Genomic DNA, 18,014 nt, shown 5'->3' on the forward strand with positions numbered 1-18,014 from the left:
CCTCATTGTCTTATTGTACACAAATAGATATGCACTAAGTGGTGATTCATCTGACTGACTTTAAATGTTTACTTCAGGATAAGACAATGTACATTGTAGAACAACTAGACCTGAAATTAAACCCATTTAAATGCTTCTTAAATTCTTGATATCTTCTTCAGAGTAAATCAAATCCAGACATTCTGTCTGCAAAGTAAGTAAACAAAACAGGGTCACTAGCATGACTCAAACACATTCCCTTGATAATCCATGGAAATTAATTTTTACTCCATTATATATCTCCAAATATGGCTTAGGGTCACATATGGCAGAGCATGGGAAGAGCAGTCCAAGGCAGCTCGAATGTGGTATACCAGCTTTAGATAGAAGCAGACCCTACCAATTGGCTTCAGAGACAGAGAATGGTTTTTGCATCTTCCACTGAGCTGAAGAAACAGTTAATTGGCATGGCTGATAAGTCTAGGTTGTGACTTGGAATAGAAAGGATTAAGACAGACAGGTAGTTTTTAAATGGCTGTTTAAATTAAGGCAATGAAATAAAAAATAAAAGCATAGCAGAAATAAAATAGAAGCAAAATGAAAATGGAAGAATGACTACCAAAAATATTAAACAAATACATGACATTCGTGATTGTGATCACTTTGGACAAATATGACAGGAAAACTGGATGAACCAGTATTTAAAAATACATTCTACTTGATACATAGAGAGATGACCTCCTCCCTGTAAATTACATCAGAGAATGCTCTCAGCAGATGGAAGGTAGAAATGGAATTTCCAGAAGATCTCAATATTGGACCAACTATGTTTGTATCAAAGTCAATAGTAAAGAAGATTCTAAAAAATAATAAAAAAAAAAGACAACAAAAACATACCAGCATTTAATACTGTTACCTATCATGACATAATGGCAAAAGCTGAGCTATAAAGGCTTAATAGACCAGTGCAGGAATGAATTATTACAGGGACCTCATTCTGGACATGAGGTTCTGAAAGGGTATATATATATACCCTTTATATATATATAATGGTCAGATATAATGGTGCACTTCACATCTTTCACAATGAGAAGCGTGTGTTGAGCATTTCTGAAGATCAGTGCTGGCTGCTTTGTTCAATTAATGGATGGTCCTACAACACTGAGTACATGAAATAGTGTATGGAGAACCTCTTCATCTATTTCCATCCAAAGATGTGGAAACAAGATTAAAACTACTTGCTTTACTTTCTGCTAAACATTTTTTTTTCTAATGACATCACTTTACTCTGATTTATGTGAGTTTTAGCTTCAAGAATCACTGGTCATTGCTGAATGCAAATAAGCACAAAAGAAAATTACATAAAGTTAGAACAATTGATCTTTCAGCATATCAAATGGTACCTTATAAAATTTCCTGTAAATTCGGCCTGAAATACTCCCATTGTTGGCTGTCATCAAGTAGAGCAGGGTCACTTTGGGAAAACCCATTCTCGGTGATGTAAATTAGAGGGTTATTATATATATCCCAGAACAAGAGAGCAGAAGTTTTATTCAGAACAGATGTAAGAAAGCCCATAAAATCAGATGCATTACCCTCTATCTTTTCTAAGCTAAAACTAAAACTAGTTTTCATCAAATTGCAGTGACCCTATTAACTTAATTTTCCATGAGCTGACCTTTTATGACTAACAATGGAAAAGCAAAACTGTGCAAATATCCATGAAGACAGTGAAATGACTTATTTTAATGAGAAGTCTAAAATATCTTTCCTGCATTAGCATCTGCTTATTGTGACTGCTCCTTAACCCCTTGGTACTGGCAGTCACCAGAAGTCCCATTGCCAGGGGTAGATCCATGCCAAGAATGCCTAACTGCTGGCATGAAAAAGATAATTTTTGGAGCTGAAAAGATGATAAAACACTGGTATTTCTTTTCAAACTGTAAAATAGCTATCAAGTATAAAGGCAATAAGAAAACAATAAGGCTTTACTTTTTATAGCTGGCACACAAGCATTAAATTAAGAATCCCAAGGTGACTTGTTTATTTATATCTTATACAATGTCTAATGCCATCCAGATGGGCTCCTCAAAAGAAAACAAATCACCAGTATTATTCGGTGGATTCTCAGATCCCCTTACTGGCCAGCTAGTAGTGGTTAAATTGTCCTGTGAGCCTTATGTCATACTTTGATATAATACGGAAGTCAGTATAAACCCCATGGTACTTCAGCGAGCCATAGACTCCCAATTGCAACAGACCAAGAGGGATCCATTATTTGCTCAGCCACACATGCCATTGAGACACTTAGCCTCTTGTCTGTGTTTTCTTGATCTTAAGTGAAATGATTCAGAGCAAAGAAGTCAGCAGTACACAAGGCCATCATTTTTAACTCTTTACTAAATTCTAGAAGCCTTTACGATTAGTAACATTGAACTAAACATGTAGCAGGACTTTACAATGGCTTGATACTCACCACAAATAAATACTGTTCTGACAAAGCTTTTTAAGGTAAAGGACATGTACCCTTCCTCGTGGTTTGCTACTGAATTTATAGAAATGCTGCCAATCTGAGTTCAGAGCTATAGGCACAGGTCCACATTGTTTTCGCTAATTATCTTGACATAACTGTGCCAGGCTTTAGCATGAGCTTTTATCAGATTATGAACTGCCTTGTAAGTTCTGGTGCAAGATTCTGTTGTAGCAGGGGCTATGCCTTTTCTACAACCATGTATAGCAACAACATAAGGCTCATTAATAATGATCCAAAGCTTCACTCAGTCTTCAAATGCTTTGCAGCAATATTTTCCACAAATTATCAAAGCTCTGAATGATCATTTTAGATCTCCAACCACCTTCATCTTCTAAAAAAAACTGGAGTAAGTCAAAGCAATACTGTGAACAGGATGTAATTTTCCAGGTTACTAATTATTTGCTGTAATAATTAACTCCTGGAAATATTGAAAAGAATAAAGGGGTTAATTTATTAAGTTTATTACATTTTAACACATAAAGAAACCACACTGCACATTTTGCTCTGTTGTGAGATGCAAAAATTCTCTCAACTGTATGATGACTACTGTGACAAGAGCCCAGAGATGGCAAAAATGCTCAGCACACAACACATTTCATTCAGGCACATAAGATGAAAAGAGGATGCAAATTTTCAAAATAGATCAGTGGACAGCAACTCCCCAGGAGAAAAATAATTCTGATTGGTGCTGGTCACATGAAAATATAATCCTTTCATTTTAATTCCCAAATGGCAGCCTAAACCCAAATGCCATCCAAGAGTTGGACAGGTAGATTTGTTCTAATGAAAGAATTTCTCTCCTTGAGAAGCGTGTATTTTACAAAGTTTAGTTCCTTACTCAGCAAGGTAAGACGATCTTTCATGATTTGAACTTTGTTTGCTGGTAAGCTGCTTCCTCCAGGCTGTTCTTTTCTCTGTCACTCTCCATGCCAATATCAAGACAAAGAAGACACTACCAATGCGTTTAATACTTTGCAACGATGAGAATTCAATCATTTCCTCATTAGATAGGGCAACTTACCAAATCTATGTGAGATTTACAACTTTTCATGGGGCTCTGGTATATTTTAGAGTTTGGGGTGCTGGTCTATTTAACTACTAGCTCGAACGTCTTGGCAATAGTTTATCCAAGAAACCAACTCTCTTCCTTTTACACCACCATTACACAGACTGCTCAATCCTTCTGGTGCCAAGAAGGATTTAGCTCACCTCCCTAAAATCTCATGACTTCCAACCTCACTTGTCCCCCTTGATAAGACAGAGTTCAGCTATAATCTCTTGGATGCACTGTTAAAAGTGGCCAGCACTGGGGATGCATTTCTAGAGGCTTAAAGGGAATTCACCTTCTGTTCAGATTTAGTAGTGGTTGACATGAATATGTTTCCTAAAGGACTATTTTTATGCTGCTCCGAGTTCACTGCAAGTTTAAATATCAAAATACCTTAAGCTCTCACATAAGCATTTTTAATTTTACCTAAATCCAAACACAGCTACATTGCTTTTTAAGCCTTCTGAAAATATTAGATATTGCAAAACATATCATAAGCTCTGGTTCAAAGAGTATCAATTAGCATGCTCTTTTACTAGAACTATCTGGTTTAGTGAAATAATTGGAAAAGGCCAACAGTGGCCTTGAATTATTATTTGTTAAGCTACAAGGCTCCAGCCAGGAGTAGTTCTCCATCATGCTGGGGAATGGAGAAATCAGACAGCTTTTGCTTCAGAGACTTGGTCTAAATATACCAAAGTGTTAAAGAACCTTAGTGGGTTTTAGACTCCCACATATCCTAAAAAGACATAGCTGCTTAGGAAATGTCTATCTTGAGGATATGCTGCAAACATAAACAAAACTCCAAACTAAAAAATGATTTCTAAAGTTGAGAATGCAGTAGAAAGTAGGAGGAGAAATTAAGAGAGAATAAATTAATTGCACAGATCAACAAAATATAGGCCTATGAGATTGTGGATGGTTTGTATTATTATTACCAATGTGTGAACAAAAGATGTTTTAAATCCAAACAAGAAACCGGTTCATTAATAGATATGTCTGTATTACATCGTACTATGTATTTCCAGGGGTTTGTAGGTTCATCTTGGTGTGTATTGATATTTAAAAATGTCAGCAGAGAATCCTGCATTAACTTCTTCTTAAAAAGACAATAATAAATTTCAGATTATCCTATCTTCAAGTTAAAACTTAAGGACTTGTGTCAAATGGCTTTTTTTTAAACATAGCATATACTACAGCAATCAGTTAAGAACCCAATATCTAGACAGTGACTTCTTGTAAACAAACATGTGCATACACATCCTTTAACACAGAAAGACTCAATAAGTGTGTTTACCATGTAATTCACAATAAATCTCACAGGTAGTTTGCTTTTCCATCCGAATACGTCACCAGAAGAACCAAACTTCTTAGGAGATATGCATATGAGTCTCAGAAGGCACCCTCATAAAAAGAGAAGGAATTTACTGGAACTGTAATTTTTGATAATTCTTGCCATTTGCAACCCATTTAGCGTAAAACCAGTTTGTTTCTGTTATATTTTAACAGGGAATCATTTGATCTGGTTGTGTGTTAACTGTTGCTGAAAGAACGGCAAGGTTTATTACATAAATTGATTTGAGGAAAAAAAAAACAAAAACAAACAGAACAAAAACAACAACAAAAAAAGCCTCTTCACTGGTACACGATCCCATTCTACCACATTGGGAATCATGCTTCTATGGGGGTTTCCTATTCTAATAATAGGTAATAGGGTTTTCTATTCTAATTTTCAGAGTAGCCTGATTTAGTTTTTATGGCTATATTTGTGGGTTATCTAAAAGCAGAAATACAGAAGAAATCTTTCTTCCAGGAAAGTGTACAGATAAGGGATTTTTGGAGACACAACAAAATTATGGGATTACAGTTATTAAGGAGCACTTTATCACTGGAAAATGAAGGATTATTCTTCTCTCCTTGCTATTGTTTTTCTCTTCCCATCTTGATTCCCTGTCTTAATGCTGAAGTGAGGCAAAACATGCAACTCTCCAAGACTTAACAGCCCCATGGCGACTACTTCTGTCCTCCTCCACATCTGCACCCAGTGTATAGCAGATAACATTCTGCTCAGAACAGCTTTTAGGGCACAAATAACACTGCTAAAATACTTCTCAAACAAACTGTGCAAGTTTTAACCTAAAATCAGACACACCCTACAGCAGTGCTGCTTTAAGAGCCCCCACACCCACTGAGTTGGAAACAGAATGGTTTTAAAGGTTTTCAAATGTCCTCTGTTTTAGGTGTGAAATTGGTAGGGAATCTCTTGGTGTGAACAATTTTATTTGAAAGGACATTGCTCTAAGCTTTCTAATTCTTCACATGCTCTTTATAAAAATGTTTGTATAGAAGATGATGGCCTTTCCATGCTAGGCAGCTACAATTGCTTCAACAGATCACTGCACAAGAGAAGTGAACTCCTGCCTAATGAAAGCTAGCCTACTTGGAGTTTCTCCAGTGCCCTTTCGCTAAATGTAAAGTTCATAATATTAATCAGGCAACTGCTTATACTACAGATCAAGTGAACATTTTCTGAAATTACAGCTGAGTTTTGTCAAAATTTTAGCTTCCCTTACCAAGTGTCTACTTGCTTTCTCCCAGTCTGACATCCAAGAAACAAAAGCCTGTTCAGTGGGCTGCTCAGTGGTGTTGCACAGTGCCTGCAGCACTAGCTGAAGGAATATCAGGACAGGGAAGAAACTACAAGGACTCAGCCAAATTTAAATTCGTTGTGCCACAAAAAACATTCCAAGGGAAGTACAAGCTGTGCTAGTAAAAGTGGGCCACATATTGTAAACTTTGGTAGCAAAGGGAAGGCTTCCATTCAAGCCTCTACGGGATGCTGGCACAGTTTTTGCAGTCATGCTCTGCAGGGAAAATGGCTGGTTGGTCTGTTTACAGCAGATCCCCCAGCCCCCTCATTTGAATTCCTGAAACAAAATCTCCTTCACTCTCTAGTGAGAAATGTAATCTGCAGGATGCAGAGGACAGACTGCTGCCTCTTGAATAGACAAGCTCTCCATGACCAAAATCTGCAGAAGAATACTGCTTCTACTTCCTAGCGCAGATCAGGATAACCTGACTGACATTTTCTAAAAAAACTTTTCCCTTTGTAGCCTTCCATCTTTGCAAGCTTCAAAACAATGAAAGAAAGGAATTATCAAGGTAAACATTACCCCTGAAATGCAAAGCTACATATTTTCTTGATAGAATTGAGATTCAGAAGAGTAGGAGACAGAGCTAAGATTCAAAGGTTCATCCAAACGTACTTTGCTTTTGTTTTTCCTGGAACATCATCCTCCCAGAATAAAGGAGACCTCAGCCAACTGCTTTTTCCCATCCTTCCTAGTTCAGCTTCAGTTGCTTTTATAATTCATAATTCTCCTTATTTCTTCTTTTTTCCATTCCTTATTTTTTGCAGGGAAAACTACCATTTCCTTTCTTTTCCAATATGTCATCTTCATCTTTTCCCCAGTCTATGCCAAAGGAATTAAAATTAAATCAGATGTGCAACAGATTCTGTACCTGACATCTAGTAACCCAGCTGGCTTGTTTATATGTTATATCACTTTATGCTTAGACTTCTGCATCATCTGTTGAGATTGTGAAAATTCTCTTCAGAATGTGGGCTGGCTTGTTTTGTCATAGACATAGCTATTAGCTGAGCCTAAAGAATCCCCTGAAAAATTATGTCCCTCTTATTGTAAAACTGTCAACAAGTAGTTCATTACATCAGAGTATTCTGATAACCTATCTAAATCTATTTGCCAAGTAAGAGACTTCTCCATTGTAAGCCATCCAAAAATATCCTCATGGCTAGGATTCTTGTAACTAAAAACATTCTGATGTAGCAAAATGATTTAGAGTAACAATTAAACTGATGTAAGCAAAAATACATAGGAAACATAATATTAATCCTATCCCAAAAGATTGTGCTATCCAAAGGGATCTAGAATATTAATTAGTAAGTTGTTGCAAACCTATAAAAAATCATCCCATAATTACTCTGAAAAAAGTTGCAATTTCAAAGCTACGCTGCAGAATAGCTTACTGGATTAATTATGCCAGACTGCAGCAATAACCTTGAATTAAAGCTGCAACCTTCTATTTTTAAGAAACAATTGCCTTTCTGGTTGATGAAACCTGTCGTCCCATCAGGTAACAGACGTGACCAGGAAAGAGAAAAGCGATAATGAGTCAATCCAAGCTGTTTGATACATTTCAAATCTTCCTCCCACAGAGTGTAGCTGCCACAAGCTACATCACCAGTCTGGTTCTTGAAAACTCGATCTCCTCCCTGATGGGTGAATGTGCCCCAGACATTAAGGCCCCTTCCATCTGTATTCCAGCCTTCTGCTTGAAAAACAAAACTTGGTTGTTACACTTTTGACATCAGAAAGCATATGTTGAATGTAAATATTTATCACAAAGTAGGCACAAGAACCTCAGAATCCTAAGAGAAAAGCTAGTGGTATTCCCTTCCCCCTCCTCATATCATTTAAAGTAGCTAGGAACTTTCAAGCATTAGTATATATTTGCACTAGGTTTTGCATTTATTCATATTTTTGCTAGCTGCTAATTATTTGAAAATCCTGTTTCTAAAAGCACTCGGAGTTCTGACACACTTCGTATTTCCTTAGCCAAAAATCTGATGTTTGCAACTCTGGAGATATTACAGGTTTTCACAAAGGGCATTTTCTAACACAGCTTCCATCCATAAATGTAAAGATCAGTCCATATCAAAGAAAGCCTTTAGGGTATGAGAAATACATCCAACAAATAGGCACTTATGGCTTTCTAGATGTCCTTTGAAAATCCTGACGTTTTGTTAAAAAGAAAGGAATGCCATTATGAGCTATGGCCCTAGGCATATACAGGCTGAATTAATAACACAGCTCTGCAAAACTTCTGCTTTTTGCCTAGCCAAACGTTCACAGAAATGAATTTTAAATGTTCAAAATCCCTGCGCCATTTTCTTCACTGGAGAAATTTCTTTGCAATTCCAAAACAGAGGCAGTGAGATTATCTTTAAAATATTCGAAATCTCACTGTTGTCTGAGATCACACATTCTTAACATTACATACTATTGAAGCCAAACAGATGTACCTTCCTTCCTGATGAGTTTCTTTGTCTTTCCAGAGCAATGCTGTAGCAGAGGTAAACATTCCATTTTTAATGTGGAGAGCTCTGTAAACTTAAACTCCTGCAAAGTGTGATTTTATCATGAAATCCAAATGACCCCATGATGGCCAAGCACATTTACCAGCAAGATTTTTCAGAGCTCCAGTAAATGCTCTGTTACAGTGTTACTCTCTAAAAACTAAAATGACATTGTGTGTTAAAATCACGTATAAATTAAATATCAGTTGGGTTGTAAGATTAATAACTATATAATAGCTACATATCAATCCTCAATAAAAGTGTTTTAATAATCAATTAGTATCATAGAAATTAGAGATGGAGGAGAACTATTAGGAGGTCATTGAGTCCATCCCCTGCCAACGCAAGATTGCTCCCTTAAGTATATTCAGTACTTAATACACATCTGTCTTATTAAATCTAAGTTTAATGCAAGGTTAAGCATATTGAAGACACTTAATTTAAAGCATTACTAAAATTTGTAATATCCCTTCTGTAACCTAGCTTTTCAAAGATCATTGTCACATTTCATGTTCTTTACAGAATTTTATTGCAGCACGTGAACACTGATACATCCACATTTGGTTGGTCAGTCAAACTCTTATGTGGGACAACCTTCAAAGTAGGTCAAATTTTAGATCCAGGCAGCTTGAGTTTCTCGTTATCTCAGACTTTATCATAGATCTTGTGCTCTGTGTGCATGCTCCTCAGAAAAATGCCATACTGTAAGTTTTCCTGTCCTGCTTTCGATTTTAAATATGCCTGCAAAAATAAATTTCAGAGGAGTGCATGTAATAACAATTAATAGTAGTTCTTGTGTGATACTTAGAACTTGGAAGCCCTTAAGAGCAAGCTTCCACATCAGTGCTATAAGCTATAGCTCCTTTTCACCACAGTGGGGTGAAGGGAAGCCAAAAGCTCCCAGACTGGGCACCTAAGACACTTTTATTTAAGAATAAACAGCAAGTGCAAATGCTGCACCATTGCTTTTTTGCCTGCCTTCCTCCAGCAAAGGAGATGGGTGGGAGGGGGAAAGCACTTGATTTCTAGCAGACTGCCAGTACTTCTCTGGTGGTCACTAGTGTCTATAAAGCCCTGACTGGGGCTATGTAAACCGACCCACTTTTTCACTGAGCCTCTCTGTACAGTGCTGAGTACCCAAGCTAGCTAAATAAAGTGCAGGAAGTAATCTAGCCCAGGCAACAGAGAACTCAACACACACTAAGATACCCTGCTGAGACACAATTAGCCTGCACAGAGCTCTGCTCTGCTTCAGCTAGCTTCAATGAACTGAGCCTGCTCCTCTAAGCTTGCTCAGAAACCTTAGCACTGTGCTCTTACTGTAGACATACCCTGAGATTTAGTGAACTTCGGGGCCAGGAAAAACACTGATGGGGAAACTGATTTTACATTTCAAATACATAGGGGAGGCTTAGCTACCAAATCCTTACATGTCAGTATAATATGTCAATAAATGATGAATACAATGATGAACATGATGAAATGTGGTGCATGTTCCCCATTCTCTGCAATTATCACAATGGAATAAGAGAAAATTATTTTCCTTTTAAGTGGAGCTAGTGAAGCAGGGCTATTACTGATCAGATTATTTGAGTTTTCATATACTTTGCAAGTTTGCTTTTCCTCTAAATTAACTATGTTTTCATCCTTTGGTGTGAAATTTTCTTGGCTTTTTCTATGCCCAAAAGGTAAAATTTTGTTTGAATTAATGTAGCTCAACTATTTGGCATAAGAAAGAAGTGAAGAAAAACACTTTTATCATTACAAGAATTTTTTGAAACTTTTCCCTCTCTTAAAAAAAAAAAAAAAAAAAAAAAAAAAAAAACCCAACAACAACAAAAAAAAAAACTAAAGCAGGGAGTTGAAATTTAGCATAGAAATGGCCCTCAGTAAGAAGAAGTGCCTTTGAGTGTTCTGCTGCAAATTGATTTTGATTTGACTGAGTCATGAACCTCTGAAATCTGCACTTTGAGCATGCAGAGTACAATTGGTATGATTTTTTAACACTTTGAAATATACAGAGTGAATAAGGTTGTGCTGTGCATAAATACATAGCTGACAGTGAAAAGAAAGTAGCCTATCAGCCTTTGCCTCATCCACTGTGGATCTTGTGATACATGCAGCAACTGAGTTTGGACTCTACAAGAACTATTGCTTCAATCATGCTGCCTTTAAGTCAAAAGCTGCACAGCTTCCACAGCTTTCAGGAGGAGAAATTCCCTGTTGAGTTTCTTACTTCAATGGGAAAGGGGTCATTTGAGTAGTGTCTAGACCACATTATAGATTTTTTTTTTAACATCTCTCCCACTCAGAAGCCTTAGGAAAGCTCATTAAAAATACATTAAGAGAACATTATAGTTGCACTTCCAGCCACTCAAAAGGCAGGAAATTATAATGTCCTTCTGTATGCACACACAATTCACATTTTAAGAATTAGATAGCAAAGCTCTGCGCGTTGCTGGACTCGAGTTAGGACCTGGCCCAGAATATTGATTCCCAGGGAAGAGCAGGCTGTTCAGGACATTAGGTGAAATGAGCAGAGGTTGTTAAAAGGTTCCAGGCCTGGGTAAGTATTCTCACTTTCAGCAATAAGCAAGAACTAAAGGCTACATCCTCAAAGACAATTTTAGATCTACAGCTCCCATTTAGTCACTGAAATCAATGGGAGCACAGTGCCAGTATGCTGCAGAGTATAATATGAGAAAATCAGATCTATATGTGTTTTAGTGGTCTCTAAACACACATTTATGAAGAGGGAATGGTTGGGGGCTTAGAGCTGTCAGTGTCCCTGTACCTTGTGGGTTTGCATTCCCTACTCTGCCACATAGATTTTTACCATGCTGGGCAAACTGCTTTATCGGTGCCACCATTCAGTTTGGAACATGACATGTGTCAGGAGCCTCAGTAAATCCTGCTGTTAACCTCCCAGCTCTCTGTTTTTCACATTCCTTGAAGATTCCTCACTAAGGACCCCCATGAGTACTGACATCTACTAGGTAGTTCTCATGCCCTGTTTTGGAATAGCCAATAGTAACCTTCCTAAATTAATTCTAGAAAAGGAAATAAAAGCTAATGGGAATATTACTTATTTCTTTTTTTTTTCCTCTTTTTTTTTTTTTTTTCCTTCCCTTTTCTTTTTTTCCCTTCACTCTCAGTAGATAGTGGAAGCTCCTCCCCATTTCAATTCCTAACCATACGGTTCTGAGATTTGTAAAATCTTTTACCCTCTTCTTACTGCTCGGGCCAGAAGCATTTAAATGGAAGTGCTACATGTATTTGCATTAGATATAGCGTCTATGCAATGAAGGAGAGATCTCTCCTTCCCTAACTATTTGGCATTTAAAAATTGACACCTTCAATTTGAAATGCTGCTGTAGCTGCACCCCAAGTAAATCCAGCTGGAAAAGCAATATCCTCCAGCAGCAGCTGCAGAGGAGAGGCGAATACACAGCATTATGTGATGCTATGGAGATGCGGGCCTCATTTGCAGACAACAGTTTCTGGCTCGATCACTCTTGCACTTGTTACAAGCAGATTCTATACTGAAGACAAAAATAAACCCTGTGCAGCTTCACAGGCTGAAGGGCAAGCTATGCACTTTGCATATCTCAGGATTAGAGCAGAGAAGTTCAGTCACTAACAGTGGAAGTGAAGAAGGCAGCAGTGGAAAAGCCTACAGTGGTCACAGTGAAAGGGCTTCACTAACATACAGAGCAGGTGCCTCTTCTCCTCCCTCTTTTCCCCCACTGCCAGAGGGGTTTGTGGACCCTTAACACAACGTATATCCTTCAGATAACAGGCAAAGACTCATTTCCATCCCTTTCTAGCTTCAAAAAGCAGCAGCTTCTCTGCCCTTCTCACATCAAATGTATATCTTTTTTCTCTGTCCACACCAAAAAAATTGGTCTGTCCGTGCTGCAATGGATAAGAAAGGCTGTTTTAGCCACTACGTGTTTAGCAATGGAAATCACTGAGTAGAAGAGAAAGGTTTATGTGGGAGTACAGGCAGAAGAGCTATCTTTCTCTTTCCTTGAAGTCTCATGGATACTCATTTTTTTCATAGAGAAGCAGCAACAACTTTATGGCATGTGTGCCAGGACAAACATCTGCAGGGCAGCCCCTGGGTCCTCTCCTCTGCCTCCTGTCAGCGCTGTACCTGCTGCCCTGTCACAGGCTGAGCAGGAAGTAGCCACAGGAGAGCTGGCTAATCAGTAACAAGTGGGATGGACTGAAAGGAGTTGACTGCCCCTTTCCAGCAAACTGCAACACCTGGCACACTAGATGGCACTACTGTAATTTTTTTATTATTATTTATCTTCATTATTGTTATTTTGAGTTAGAGAAGTTTTCTTCCCATTTATTATGTTATTAAAGCCACACTGCTTTTACCAAGGTCAATATTTGCACTAATTGGACCGTCAGATGATAACGCACACCCTTCCGAGAAATATTCACAACTTAAAAGTCAACTCATTAGCAAAATGAAAGCCTTTGCAGAGATACAGAGAAGCTGATTTAAATCCAAAGTGCACGTTACAGAACCAGACAGCGCAGATGCAGTGCAAAATGAATCAGTCTTTCACAGCAGGCATGTGTTTCCTCAAGTGTCTTTCAAAGGAGAGGTAAAAGCATTATGAATACAAAGGAACAAGGAGGGAAATGAGGCACAGCATACCAACTTGTTCCCAAAACACACAATGACGCATATGATAGGCAGACATGCCCCTTACACATTTCATAGAGATAACTGAAAACCAATGCAATTAATGGGTTAATGTTCTCTGTTGGAATCAGCCTCCTCAGGCTTTCACATGCAAGCTATTGGACAGCTAACAGTAAAACGCACTGGGGACATCTTAAACCATGATTAATAGGTATTAATGAACCAGAGTAATTATACATGTTTTTTGCATCACTAATGTTATTGGTAGGTACTTTTTAAAACCTAAGTGACATTGATTATTTTCCCAGAAAATCATACAATTCAATTTCACAAGAGATATAACAAATATGGAGCTCAGTAACATGGGGGAGGGGGCAGGCAGGAGATTGTAGCAATAAAAACCCAATAAAAAGTTTTATAAAAATGTTTAACCATAAAAACAAGGCTAAAAAGTGTCACTGATGATTCCCAGGCAGGAATCAACATAGGCATAGATGGGTTTTAGGAGAGACTGAGTGGGTGAAAGATATTCCATAAGCAGTCTGGTCTGGGGAAGAATGAACAAAATTTGCCTCAGAGGTTAAGGCAGGTTCAGAGTAATGAGATAGCAGACTATGTCAGATAAGTAGGCAGATACTGACAGATGCAGGGCTTCAAAATTCAGAGAAGCTGAGTTTATAGCAGCTAATCTCCATCTCTTCTGGCAACCCAATTCCTATATTTGTGACCTGATTTTGGGTTATATTTCTGGATTCGTGAACCCATTTCCTGTTGCAGATGTGGGACTTGCAGTTATATCTCCATTAGATCCACTTCATGTCATGGCCCTTAGGATGCATGCCTGGCTCCTCACGAAGCCTTATTTCTCTGGCAATTTTCTCCACATAGAGTAAGCAGTCTCACTTCACCCTAAAATTCAGTGGTTCACTGCTCCATTGTTTTTTTTCTAACACCTACAAACACAAAACTTTAAGAGAAGCCAGTAATACCTAGACATCATTTTTTTCAATACAAGAGTTAGTTTAGTGTAGTGTTTTGGGTTTTTTGTTTGGTTGGCTGGCTGGTTTTTTAAACATTTGCTCTGACAGAGACTATATGTAATTTAAAAAGCTCAATTAAGGTATTCCAAGGAAAAACTGAGTAGTTCTTGGACATTGAAAACACTTGGATAAAGACAGTTTTGGCAAGTCAATAAAAATCAAGAGTAATTGGGTCTGATGCCAAGAGTTGGCAGCCCATCTTTACAAAATGCTAGGTGTTGTATCAAGGTGAAAGGTGAGCAGGTTTTGGTTCTGGCCCCTTAGAACATGTGGAATTAATTATTATCAGACTATATTGTCAAGATGGGTTCTTCCTGACTGAATCTCTGTTTCCTATCTACGTATTATAAATATGTTTAATAATATTTACCGTGTAATTTAGAAATTAATCTTTGAAGAGGTTGTGAAAATTAAAGTCTCTCTCCTAAAACAGTACACTGTGCAGAAACAGAAGTTACTTAGTTATGCAGAAACATAGTTACTTTGGAAGTGCACTTCTCCAAAACAGTTGAAGATAGAAGTTCACGTATTTCGCAAGTTGTCTTTGAAACTACTACTCATAGATTTAGCTTCCATCCCTGGCAACATAATGGAACAGCTATTGAGGAAAAACATTAACTAAAACACTTTGAAGTCTACCAGACAAAGTCAATTTTTAAAATAGTAATACAAAACTAATGAACGGGCAGCACAAGTTATACTGTCATGTGTCTGAATAGTAACAGTACACAGTTTTCTTCAGGACATTTTAGCAACAAGCTTGGCTGTTCTCAATTACATTACAGTGATTCTTTCCACCTTGCACTGTTGCTGCAGCAGAGGACTTCCAACTTTGATAATCTAAATTGAGCCTTAATTAAAACCCTCTACTGGACTGTTGATCAGGATTTCTTCTCCTGTCTGCAATGTGTCAAAATACTGTTCTCAAGCTTAAATCAAATTGGAAATGAACTCTCATGGTGACTGAAATGAAGGGTGATGACAAACAATGAAGGGTAATGATAAACAATAACTTTGAAGGGAGGCATTTAGTGCAGTACACAGAGATTAGTATTACTTCTGATCTCATTTAATAGCTTCAATAATGAGCTAGAAGAGGGAGTAAATGGTACATTAATGAAATCTGCAGATCTATTAAACTAGGAGGAGCTGAGCATACTGCTGAAAATGGAGAAATAATACAAGGGGTCATGGCAAGATTAGAAACACAGGCAGAATGTTGTAATGAGATTCAGTTTAGAAAACAGAAGAGTAATATTTGGGTAAAAAAGATCAGCAGACAATTACAGGTATACACCTGACATTTGGGCAGAACTGATAAGGACTGAGCAGCGATGACTAAACTTTAAGTAGCTCTTCAGTGTAAACAGTTCTACCATTAGCTCCCTTCTGCATTGAATCTGAGCACTGACAAAACAAACTATCAGTCAGATATTCAGAGACTTTGCAATTACAGATTTTTTTTTTCCATGAAGAAAACTTAGAAGTAAGCCATCCATTTCACAGAGCATTGTCCTTCATGGAGTGAATGACATAACTGCAAACTGCTGGCTAAAAAATAGTAAAAGCATGAGACTGAAGAAACAAAATATTATCCCACTGCTTCTGGTAATTTTATCATGTGGTTTGATTTTTTTTTATTTTTTTATATATTGCTTAGGAAACTTCCAGTGCAATTCTATCTGCTATGAACTTCCCAATACTGTGCAATATATGTGCACAATATGTTGGAGAGCTAAAGCTAGTAGTGAGCAAGTTAATTCCACTTGAAGAGCTCCCAGAAATTATTCTTGCTGAGAATCACAGTATGCAAGTTACAGTGGAGTGCCAAGTTAATGTTATATCACTGCCTGTATCAGAGAGTTTCGGCAATCCAGCATGGCACAGCATTAGGATGTAGAGTATGTATGTGAAGTGATATTCCATATTGGCCATCAGTCATCAAAAGTCCTTGGTAGTTCTTGGCTGATGACAGATTCGTCCTTTATTGTTGAGTGCCTCCATACAGAATTTTTAAGTGGGCTGGGCCACTCAGGAGTTTGTCACTGTCACAACATTACAACCCAGCACTACCTGTGCAAGGAGCAAGGCGTTGATCCATAGCTTTAAATTTGCACACTTCGGTAGAAAAATTGGCAGAAGCCTTCTCATATAAAACCATGCTCTATTCTACCTGTATCTCTGCATGTCCTGCCATTCCACATTCCTGGATTATGTACCTTCCTAGGAAATAGGCTGAAAACCAATGAGCCATCATGTAAAAATGTAGGTCTTTAAAAAGGAGAAGGATTTACATGAGGGCTGTTCCAAAAATAATACCTCCTATTTTGTTTACTCACAATGACGAGGGCAGACGTTGGTGGTAAGACAGTAGAGGTTGAACCTTTCCATCAATATTCTATTACATTTTGTTTATGTGTGACAGATGGCAGCAGAGGGGCAGTCTCAGAATGGCATCTGACATGGAAGTGTGGATGAAGCAAAGGTGTGTCACTGAAAAAATAGCACCCACTGACATTCATTAATGCTTGATGAACATTTATGGAGACCAAAGAGCAGATGTGAGCACAGTGAAGCAGTGGGTGATACATTTCAGCAATGGTGGCAGCAGCAGCATGAAAGATGAGTCATTCTGGATAGCTACACAGATTTGTATGAGTGCAGCAAGCAAGTTCTTGTTTACTGGCAAAAATACATTGTTAATGGTGGTGACTTTTGAAAAGTAGTGTTTCATAGCTGAGAATTTATTCTAGCAGATACTGTTATTGTGCTCTTCGCATCTGATGTATTTTCCATGGAAACAAATAGGAGGCATTACTTTTGGAGTGACCTCCATTTATAAAACCAACAAAAAGTACAGTATGTACACGTGGACATGAGAAAGATCCCTTGAGAATGAAACATTTTTGTTTCATCTCTTCTTTGTTGCTCCAGGGAGAGCTGTCTTAAGTTTTCCAGAAATCCAGTGTCAAGACATTTGTAGAAACTGCCTACTGGCAAAGTTTCCTGATGTGATTTTGCTGGGAAAATACCTGCTATGGCTAATCAGATTGGTTGCAATTGGTTAGGATGATGTTGGGATGATTTTTAACTAAACTTTTAACACTTTTAAAACAGAAGGCCCTGAAGTCTTAGATACATGTGAAAGCAGTGCAATTTCCTGTTCAACTCACAGATTCATTGGCTAATTCTTCACAGAGCTGAATATGCAAAATCATGCACATACCACCTTCACTGCACACACCAAGTTCTGTTCTGTTTCAAAACCAGTATGAGCCATTTTTTCCCCACTATGTACACTTTGAAAGCCCAGCATCTTATTCAAGCTTTGCCTGACTTTGGAACATTATCCAGGTGTCCATAGGAATGCAAATGTGGAGGCTGAATGTGACTCTCTTGAAAATGTTGGCTTAGAACCTGGCTGTTTTGATGCTTCCCCTATGTTGCTGCAACTGTGCCCTGAGAGGAAGAGATGTGAGCTCCAGCCACAGCACACAGCGTCAAAAAGCTGAGATATCTGAGGTTCTACATGAATGATGCAGCATTGTCCTTAATAGCCTAACAACTGATCTCCATGGAAATCACCTACCAGA

At 38.0% G+C, this 18,014-nt stretch overlaps 1 protein-coding gene across 1 annotated transcript; it reads right to left on the reverse strand.

Annotated features, from left to right (window-relative positions):
- Nucleotides 1–1,383: 1,383 nt before the first annotated feature.
- Nucleotides 1,384–17,701, reverse strand: LOC306945420 (cytosolic beta-glucosidase-like; the record flags this gene model as incomplete). The annotated part of the gene is made up of 4 exons (XM_079534144.1): nt 1,384–1,586; nt 7,683–7,910; nt 12,072–12,144; nt 17,648–17,701. 4 exons carry the CDS (start codon nt 17,699–17,701, stop codon nt 1,384–1,386), a joined length of 558 nt encoding a protein of 185 aa, XP_079390270.1.
- Nucleotides 17,702–18,014: the final 313 nt, after the last annotated feature.

This window comes from Tetrao urogallus (assembly GCF_951394365.1).
Source record: "Tetrao urogallus genome assembly, chromosome: 4".
In the NCBI taxonomy this organism is placed as follows: Eukaryota; Metazoa; Chordata; class Aves; order Galliformes; family Phasianidae; genus Tetrao; species Tetrao urogallus.